Source organism: Nicotiana sylvestris, chromosome 3 (assembly GCF_000393655.2).
Source record: "Nicotiana sylvestris chromosome 3, ASM39365v2, whole genome shotgun sequence".
Taxonomy (NCBI): domain Eukaryota; kingdom Viridiplantae; phylum Streptophyta; class Magnoliopsida; order Solanales; family Solanaceae; genus Nicotiana; species Nicotiana sylvestris.
Genome location: NC_091059.1, coordinates 213440177 through 213450418, shown reverse-complemented (window position 1 = coordinate 213450418; position 10242 = coordinate 213440177). Strand labels below are relative to the sequence as shown.

The 10242-nt window shown below is 38.4% G+C and overlaps 1 protein-coding gene across 1 annotated transcript; it reads right to left on the bottom strand.

The window, feature by feature from the left end:
* Positions 1–5163: 5163 nt before the first annotated feature.
* LOC138888653 (uncharacterized) lies at positions 5164–5601 on the bottom strand. The gene has a single exon (XM_070170555.1). It carries the CDS (start codon positions 5599–5601, stop codon positions 5164–5166), a length of 438 nt encoding a protein of 145 aa, XP_070026656.1.
* Between the last annotated feature and the right edge of the window lie 4641 nt (positions 5602–10242).

The following is a 10242-nucleotide window of genomic DNA, read 5'->3' as shown; positions in this document are numbered from 1 at the left end:
GGCTGAAGAGAAGGAAAGAGAGAGAGAGAGAGAGGGAGAAAGAGAGAGAGATAATTGTTCAAAGTGATGAGATGGTTTTAATGGGAGAAGAGACAATGATGAGGGAGAGAGAAACCAGTTCTGAAACGGTGGTAGTTTTGTGGGAAGATGCAACGTTTCAGAGGGAAGTGAAGGGATTTGAATGAAAAGACGTGACATACAGGGTCTGAAAAGGTTGATGACATGGCACTCAATTTTTGTTTCCTTTTAAGATGTGTATGAAAAAGCAAAAGACTACTAACTTGTGGTAAAAGAACCAGGTTCTTGACTTATCTTTAAAAAAAATCTCAATCCTCTTTTACTGCTTATACAGTGCTTCTCCAGCTTCTATAATCATCATGCGTGTCTATCTGATACGGTAATGAAGTGAGTTAGGCTTGGTCGGAAAACACTTCAGTTAATTTTACTTAAATGTGATTTTCATAGCCATATGGTAGGAATCAGGTCTCAACTAGGCTTTATTAGCCCCAACTCCAGCCTGTTTCTCTTAAAATGTTCTCTACTTAGTCCTTTGGTGAAGATATCTGCAATTTGGTCTTCTATACTACAGAACTTCATACAAATGAGCCCCTTCTCCACATTGTCTCTAAGAAATGTCTCACATCAATGTGCTTGGTTCTTTTATGTTGAACCAGGTTCTTGGCCATGTTGAGTGCACTAATGTTGTCACATAGAAGAGGCAAACAGTCAGTGTACTTACCAAAATCTTCTAACTGTTGTTTGACTATAGGAGCTGAGCACAGCAGGAAGCTGCAACAACATATTCTGCTTCAGCTATTGAAAGAGCAACTGAATTTTGCTTCCTTGTGCCCCATGAGATGAGGCATGATCCTAGAAAGTGAGCCATTCCAGATGTGCTTTTCCTATCCACAAGATAACCTGCATATCCTGTGTTCCCTTAATATATCTCAAGATTCTCTTGGCATCCTTCAGGTGAGATTCCTTGGGATTTGACTGAAACCTTGCACATAGCCCCACACTAAAGACAATATCTGGTCTGCTGGTAGTGAGATAGAGAGAAGACCCAATAATGCCTCTATACATGGTTTGATTTATAGGAGATCTAGATTTATCCATGTCCAGTCGAGTAGCAGTGGCAATGGGAGTGTCAATCACTTTTGATTCTTTCATATCAAACCTCTTCAGAAGCTCCTTGATATATTTCTGCTGACTGATGAATGTACCCTTTGTAGACTACTTCACTTGAAGACCCAAGAATAAATTCAACTCACCCATCATGCTCATCTCAAACTCACTTCCCATGAGTTTTGCAAATTCTTCACACAGTGAGTCAACTTTTGCCCCACAAATGATATCATCAACATATACTTGAACGATGAGCAGGTTCCTCCCTCGTTTCTTCAGGAACAAAGTGTTGTCAATTTTTCCTCTTGTAAAACCATTTTCTAAGAGAAACTTTGACAATATTTCATACCAATCTCGAGGAGCCTGCTTCAACCCATACAATGCCTTGTCCAATTTGAACACATATTCAGGGTATTTATGACATTCAAAACCTGGACGTTGCTTTACATAAACTTCTTCCTTGAGGAAGCCATTCAGAAATGTACTTTTGACATCCATTTGGAACAGAGTGAATTCCATGTGTGATGCAAAGGCAATGAGGATTCTGATAGCTTCCATGCGAGCAACCGGAGCAAAAGTCTCATCATAATCAATTCCTTCCTCCTGATTGTAGCCTTGGACCACTAGCCTTGCCTTGTTCCTTGTAGTGTTTCCATGTTCATCAAACTTATTCCTAAATACCCGCCTGGTTCCTATGATGGTTCGATCTGAGGGTCTAGGTACCAGGTGCTATACGTTGTTCCTTTCGAACTGATGCAACTCATCTTGCACGGCTGTGATCCAGTCTCCATCTTTTGAGGTTTCCTTAATGTTTTTGGGCTCTATTTGGGAAAGAACGGCTGAGAAGGCAAGTGAATTTCTAGCTTTTGATATGGTTTGCACTCTTAAATCCAGAGGAGTAATTATATTGTCAAGAGTATGGGAGCTCTTGTGTTTCCAGTTGGGCATTTGAGCCTCATTTGTAGAGGAGCTGGGTAAATCTGACTGGTTCCATTGTATTCTTCTTTCAGCTACCCGTGGAATACTTTGAACTGCATCAACCACTCTTTCTTCAACTTCAGTGGTTGTAATTGTAGTACCTGGTTCCTCTCCAGCTGATGAGGAAAAGACAACATTGTCTTCACTTGTCTCCTTTACTTGACTCATCATATCTGCCTTTCCATTTTCCATATCAATGACCTTACCTGGAACTAGCAAAGGCTCTCAATCTTGATCATCCTTGTTGCTTTTCTCACAAGAGAGGTAGGACTCGTCAAAGATTACATGGACACTCTCCTCTACACACTAAGTTCTCTTATTGTAAACCTTGTAAACTTTACTTTAAGAAGAGTATCCCAAGAAGATTCCTTCATCACTCTTGGCATCGAATTTTCCAAGCTGATCCTTTCCATTGTTGATGACATAGCATTTGCACCCAAATGTTCTTAAGTGAGTCAACTTGGGCTTCCTTCTATTCAGTAACTCATATGGAGTTTTGTTCAAGAGAGATCTGATCATGCACCTGTTCACCAAGTAGCAGGCAGTGTTGACAGCTTCAGCCTAGAAGTTCTTAGCAATCCCAGTATTGATCAGCATTGTCCTTGCCATTTCTTCAAGGGTTTTGTTCTTCTTTTCCACAACTGCATTTTGCTGTGGAGTTATAGGGGTTGAGAAGTTATGGGTAATGCCATTCTCATTACAAAAATAATCAAACTTAGCTTTATCAAATTTTGTTCCATGATCTGATCTAATGCATGCTACTTTTGATTCCATTTTCACTTGAATCTTCTTCACAAATTCTACAAAAACTTCAAAAGTCTCATCTTTTGTTATAAAGAACAGAGTCCAAGTGAATCTGGAGTAGTCATCCGATATCACAAAGATGTATCTTTTTCCTCCTCTACTTTGCACTCTCATAGGACCACATAGAACCATATGAAGGAGATCAAGCGGCTTTGAGGTGCTGACATCCTTATTTGGCTTGAATGAAAATTTCACATGCTTCCCTCTAGTGCAGACATCACAAACTTTGTGCTCCATGAACTTTGACTTGGGATGACCACGAACTAAGTCCTTCTGAACTAGCTTATTCAATAGAGAGAAACTTTCATGTCGCAGTCTTCTGTGCCACAGTTCAGCATCATCATCAACTGCTTTCAGGCAACTCAGATCACCACTCTGTAGGGACTCAAAGTCAGCAACATAGATATTCTTGTTCTTTTGGCCATAAGTACCACTTCATCTGTTACTAGATTTGTAACTATGAATATCTTTGACAAGGACTCCACCTTGTTTCCTTTACCACATATTTGAGAAACACTTATGAGACTATACTTAAGACCATTGACATAGTACACATTCTCAATTGAGTGAATGAGTGATTTTCCAATCTTTCCAACTCCAAGAATGTACCCCTTTTTCCCACTACCAAGGGATACAATCCCTCCTTGCATGGCTTTTAGTGAAAGAAAATCCATGGTATTCCTAGTCATGTGCTTTGAGCATCCACTATCCATAAACCATTGTTGACTACTTCCTTTCATTGTTCTCTGCACAAGGAGATCACAGGTTAGATTTAGGAACCCAAGAAAGTTTGGGTCCTTTGTAATAAACAAGAGGATGAATAAGTGCTCTTCTAGTCCATGTAGGTAACATGCGTTTTTATAGGTGGCACCTGGTCCCTTTTCAACAATTACTCTCTCAGCAAAAACTTTGTTTTTCTTAAGAGACTGAACCCTGGCTTGACAATTTTCTTTGAAATGCCCATTGTTCCCACAGTGGGTACACAACCGATTGTTAGGTGCAGTAACATACTTGCTATGAGGGTTATAAGGAGTTCTTTACCTTTGAAACCCTATTCCCTACCTGTTTCCACCATTGTTAACGTACATGGCAGTAATAGCATCCGAGGACTAGGTCCACTTAAGAGACTTTTCAAGATCATTTTTTACTCTTTCCAATTTTGCTTGAAGTTGTCTATTTTTCTCAAGTTCAACAAATAGACTAGTTTTTACAGTATTTAACTCGTTTTCAAGCCTAATATATGCTTTAGTAGCAACTTCTTTCCCTTTCTCAAAATTTTCAGGCCTACATTATGCTTTGAGTTCCTCTATTGTTTCCCTCAAGTCTATAATCACAACTAAGAGGTCATCTCTTTCTTACTCTAAGGCATCAACTTTCTCCACTAAGTCATTCTTTTCTTTACTGAATTTTTCAATGGTTTCTTTTAAGTCAACAACCACTACTATCAAATCGTCTCTTTCATGTTCTACACTAGCAACTTTCTCAACTAGAACCTCCTTTTCATTTTCCAGATTACCTATGGTTTCCTTCAGATCAACCACACAAACTATCAGGTCATCTCTAGTTTGTTCAGCATCTCCTAACTTTATGGTTAAGGCATCCTTATCATCTACAAGACTATGATAGGCATCAATTAATACATTGGCTAATGACATGAGTTTCTTAGGAGAGTAGGATTTCAGATTTCTCTGAATATCCCTGAAATTACCCCATCATTGTTATCTTCATCATTGTCTGACTGAGCCATCAAGGCAAGTATTGAATCATAATCATTTGCTTCACTTTCAACGGCCATCATAGAACTATCGCCCGCATCATTTTCTTCTTCAGAATCACTAAATCTCCCCATGCTGTAAGAGTTTGCTTCATAATGTTGTCAGCGACATTCTTTCTTTTGAAGCGTTTGTCAGGAATCAGGTTCCTCTTGGCTGTTGTATCAGAGTTTTACTTGAAGTATTCTTGCTTCAGGAGAGGGCAATCTTTGATAAAATGACCTGGCTTTCCACATTTATGACAAAGGTCATAATTCTTTGGTCTGCTGGAACTGACTCTCTTTGGTATCCCTCCTTTCCTTCTGACCATTTTCTGAAACCTTCTGGTTAAGTAAGCCATGTCACTGTCCTCCTCACTTGAGTCAGTGCTTTCAACTTTGAGTACCAGGTTCTTTTCCTTCTTTGGTTCTCTTCTTTCAATGTCCTTCTTCTTCTTCATTTCGTAGGTTTTCAGATTTCCAACTAGCTCATCTATAGTTAGAGCCTACAGATCCTTTGCTTCAGTAATGACATTCACTTTACTCTCCCATGAACTGGGCAGGACACTAAGAATTTTCCTCACGAGCTTGTTCCTAGGAATGATTTTACCAAGCGAGTGTAGCTCATTTATGATGGAAGTGAATCTTGTGTGCATGTCTTGAATGGATTCATAGTCCTTTATTCTGAAGAGTTCATACTTAGTGGTGAGCATGTCAATCTTAGATTGCTTTACTTGAGTGATTCCCTCGTGTACTGTTTGCAAAGCTTCCAATATTTCCTTGGCGGATTGACAGGCTGAGATCCTGTTGTATTCATCAGGTCCTATGCCACACACCAAAATTTTCTTGGCACGAAAGTTTTTCTCCACAGCTTTCCTATCTGTATCATTGTATTCTTTCCTGATTTTTGGCAGTGCCACTGGAGGATCTCCAACCTTCTTCATTGGGACATAAGGACCATCACAAATAACATCTCATAACTCAGAATATTCTGCAATGATAAAGTCATGCATTCTTGTCTTCCACCACCCATAGTATTGCCCATTGAACCTGGGAGGTCTGTATGTAGACTGGTCCTCTTCGAAATTTGGTGGAGCAGCCATGAGAATCCTTTTTAGGTGTTAACTTGATAGAAAGAACCCGCTCTGATACCAATTGATAGAATATGTGAGTCCACAAACCTATATATAAACCAAGTCCTCTATGGGTTTCCACTGGTAGTGCTAATGAAACAGTAAGTAAATGGAACATGGGGTTTTTACGTGAAAAAATCCCTGCTCGAGGGGATAAAAAACTACGACCTATACTGGTAGGATTTCAACTTCACTATGAGCGACTTTAGATTACAACCTATGCAATCTAGGAATTAAACTCTTAATCTCTCACTAACTTGTAATACACCTATTACAAGCCACTTTGTAGTATACCTATTACAAAGACTTCAACTCATGACTAACTCTAGTCATTACACAAACACTGAAGGTGTATGGTTTACAAGGGGTTCCTAAGTAACGCTTCTAGATAAGCAAAGTAGGAATTACAATGAAGAACAATTACAAAGTTACAACTCAACTAAGGACATACAAGATACTTGTTGTAGGAACTGGTCCGTAGTAGTGTTGTTCTTTGTTCTTGATGCACTTGAGAATTGAATGATTGGCATATGAACGGTTGGAGTGCTTGAATTAATTCTCAAGTGTTAAAGTAATGTTTTTTTGTAATACTCTTGTTAATACAACTTGGATGACATTACTTGAATAATGTAATCACTTTGTTGGTCAAAGGGGAATGTCTGCAGTACTATGCTGCACTGTACAGTGCAGGTAGTAACTTTCCAACTGTAAGCAGTTGACTTCGTAACATTAGCTCGAGTCCGTTGATTGAGTTGTGTACCAAGTGTGACGGGTCTCCTATTTGGTTCTTTGATAGACAATCGCTAAAATTCTTGGCTGGTTGTATAGTGCACCCTATCCGACTTGGAGTGACTTTTCACAGGATCTCATGCAATAAATGTTCAACGAATTTAAGGTTTTAATATAATTCTTATCTATTTAAGCATTATATTAACAATATTTTCATCTAACATTACATACTTTATTTGCAGACTAAGTGTACATGGGAGGACCGGTATAACAGTGAAGTTCATGCAAATTGGGAGTACAAATGCCGTAAGAGAGTATCTGATTCCTTATGCTCCGCTCGAAAGATTAACAAGAAGCCTTCACGGGTTATACCATATTTATGGGAGGATCTGCAGAGGTATTGGACCACCAAGAAATTCGATAAGCAGAGTGAACTAGGAAAGAAGGCCCGAGCATCTGAGAAGGGTGGCTCCTTGCACTGTGTAGGGGTGCTTATCGGGCGGATTGGGCGGAAAATTGTGCTTAACGGTTCGGCTTATCGGTTATCGGATTATATATGCGGTAATCCACTAGCTATCCAATAAGACAACGGGCGGATTGGTATCAGATTAACGATTATCGGGTGGTTTATCGGCTAAACCAAATTAAAAATTTTTTGAACAATCCTAGTCTTGTGAATACCAAATGGCCAAACTGCATAGTTCACTGGCTTTTATCATTTCAACTATCCATTCATAATTCCCAGTGCATTACTCTATGAAGACTTGTCATGGACTATACAGAATAATCTCTGGAACAAATTTTTGAATACTGACAATAAAGACAAAGTTAATTATCATACAAAGACCTAAACTTATGTTGCGGTCGTGGCATAGTGGAAAACTCGCTAATATTATACGGGAACTTGCATCACGTTTAAGTTTATACATTATATATGTTTGTATTGCTCACTTGCAGGTACACCGACTATTAATAGCCGTATCAGCAGGAGCGATCTCGCTCCGGTTCCCGCAGTATATTAGATTTCAACCACCTTTAGAAACATAAACATCGCGTCCGTTCCTTTTGAAAATCTCCATCAGCATATTCCGTCAATTGATCCTGAACTACATATGGCCTGACTCCGCAGAGACCAGGGATATGTAGGCAGCGCAGGAACCATAGCTCGGTCAAACTCCTTTCAAATCGCCACTTCCGGTCAAAATTGGCCATCTTATCTTTACCCGACAACTCTTTCATCCTTCCCGGGTAAAGAGGGGCAGCTGTTGATACCCAATTTTTCCCTATGTATTTTTATACAAAATACTTTCAAAATAGCATGTACATGCACATATAAGCATGCCCCAAGAGTTTTGGTATTTTTTCCTAATTTTTAAGATTTTTGAAATCAATTTATTGTCTATTTTAGCAGTGCAAAATCCATAATTATTCCCAAAATCATCAGTTTTGGTGAATAATTTATTTTTATTCTCATATTTATACCAAAATATAGTTAAGATAATTTTTTTACATTTTTACAAATTTATTTGGTATGTTAAAAGCTAAATTCATATAATTGCAATTGTAGTCTACTTTAAGATTAATAGCATTTTATAATTGTAAAATTGATTCCAATATTTTTAAATTAATATTTATATATTGTTTGTTGGCTCCTTACTTTTAATTTGCTTTCAAGATTATTTTACTATTGTTATAAAAATAAAAAGGAAAAAACTGGCTATTTAAAATCTGGCCCATTGTATTTCAATCATAGCCAAATTGATCACTTTAATTGACCCAATTCTGAAATCCAATTGGACCGGCCCAATTCCGATTTAACCCGACCCCTTTACCCATTTATCCGACCCGCCCGGTTTTCTTTTAATCCTTTTAGATCAACGGCTCCCCTCATCCCCTTCCTTTTTTAATTCAAACGACCCATTTACCCTACCTCATTCTCACCAACCGCCGCCTCTGCAACCCTTTACTATCTCAAACCCTAGCCTCCTCCTGCCTTGTTCCACTGTGTTTTCACCGGAATCCATGGCTTCTCAGGCCATGGACAACCTATATTCACCTCCTCCGGCTCTTGCATGCCTGATGCTCAAAGGTTAGAGGCCGGACCTCGAAGGTCTTCACTCAGACCTTCACCGATTCGAAGATTCCGGCCATCTCCGACTTTGCTCCGGTGGCTCTTGGTTTTCTGAGCCTGTTTCTAACCTCATCCGACTTAGATCGGACATCTTTCCAAGCCTTTCTCATTCAAGGGTTCCTCTGAAACCCTAGCTATTCGAGGTTTTCTCTGATTGTTCTTTTAAATCTATGCTATGTCTGTGCTTTACTGGAGTTTTAAAACGCTTTCCCCAATTTTTCTTTCAAAAATTACTTCTTTCCGATCTAGGGTTTCTGAAAGCTTAAAATGTTTTTCTGGCTCTTCCTTTTCTTTTCTTTGTATGTATGCGTATATACTACGTTCGTATGTTTTCTTTTCTACCAGTCATGTATTGTCCTTCTACTTTCTTTTATACATGTTACTCATGTGCTCACATGATTATCCTTGTTATGTTTTCATTACTCTTCTACTATATGTGTTTACTGTTAAGTTCTTCGATTTTTATTTGCTTTACTGAACTCTGTTCATGTTCTTGCTAAATGTGTTTCATCTACTGCTTCTTAAGTTTGTATCACTTTTTCTTTTGAACTTGTTTAATTTCTGAGTTTTTCTCAAAACGTGTTCTCCATGCTTTTGACTGTGTATCATGTCTGTTTGTTTCTCATAAGTCTTTGGAAAAAGACTCCCGAGCCTCTATTGAATGGTTTGCCTTCTCATCTCTATTGTCTGACTCAACTCGAAACCCTAAGGTTCGGGAATTCCTTGGCATTTTGATCTTTTGTGTGCGAGTTAGGTTCCACTTCGGGACCCTGGACTCTCAGACTCATTGTGAGTCTGCGAACTAGACTTATACCTCTTCTTGCTTATGATTCTAAACCTTTCTTTATTAAACTCTCTTATAAATAATTTGACAAACCCCTCTGGTATTCATATATTTGTGTGCTTTATATATAAGGACTCTGCCTTCAAAGGTGATTGATTCTGAAATTCTCTAATGGGGTTTGATTGATTGTTACTGATTTTTCTTTAATTGAACCTCCTTTACCTTTTCCTGACTTGGCTCATTAGAATTGAATTGTAATTTTGATTTCCCTGGCTGTTTGATTGATTCTCTTTCCTTATTTTTTCCAAGTCGTATACTATTGAATTATTTCCTTTAATAATTTCTCTGTATTTACCCCTTTTATGCTACTTTGAAAAGGTTTTAATCAAAACTGCTTTCCTTAATTGGCTTTTACCTATTGAAATCAGAATCCCTTAACTAAAGGGAGATTGATTTCAATGTTATTTCCTTACCTTTTCTCACTTGTTTTCTGCACTATAAAAAGGGGCACGACCCTTCTGCACTTTGATGATCCTTAACTTACAATTCAATACTTTTACAACACACTTCGAATTGCATACTCTTACACATTACTACTACTTTCAAAACCTGCATTCCTTCTTGCTCTCTCCTCTACTGTTGTTCTCTGCTCCTGCTTATTATTAGCTAGGTGAAAGTCAAGGCTAATATACTACTACTACTACTTTGTCTTTGCATCCTGCTCTTGCTCTTTTACTGGTATGTGTTGATTCATTTCCTAGCAATCATCCTAATGTGTTTACTTAGAACCTTTACATCTATGCCTATT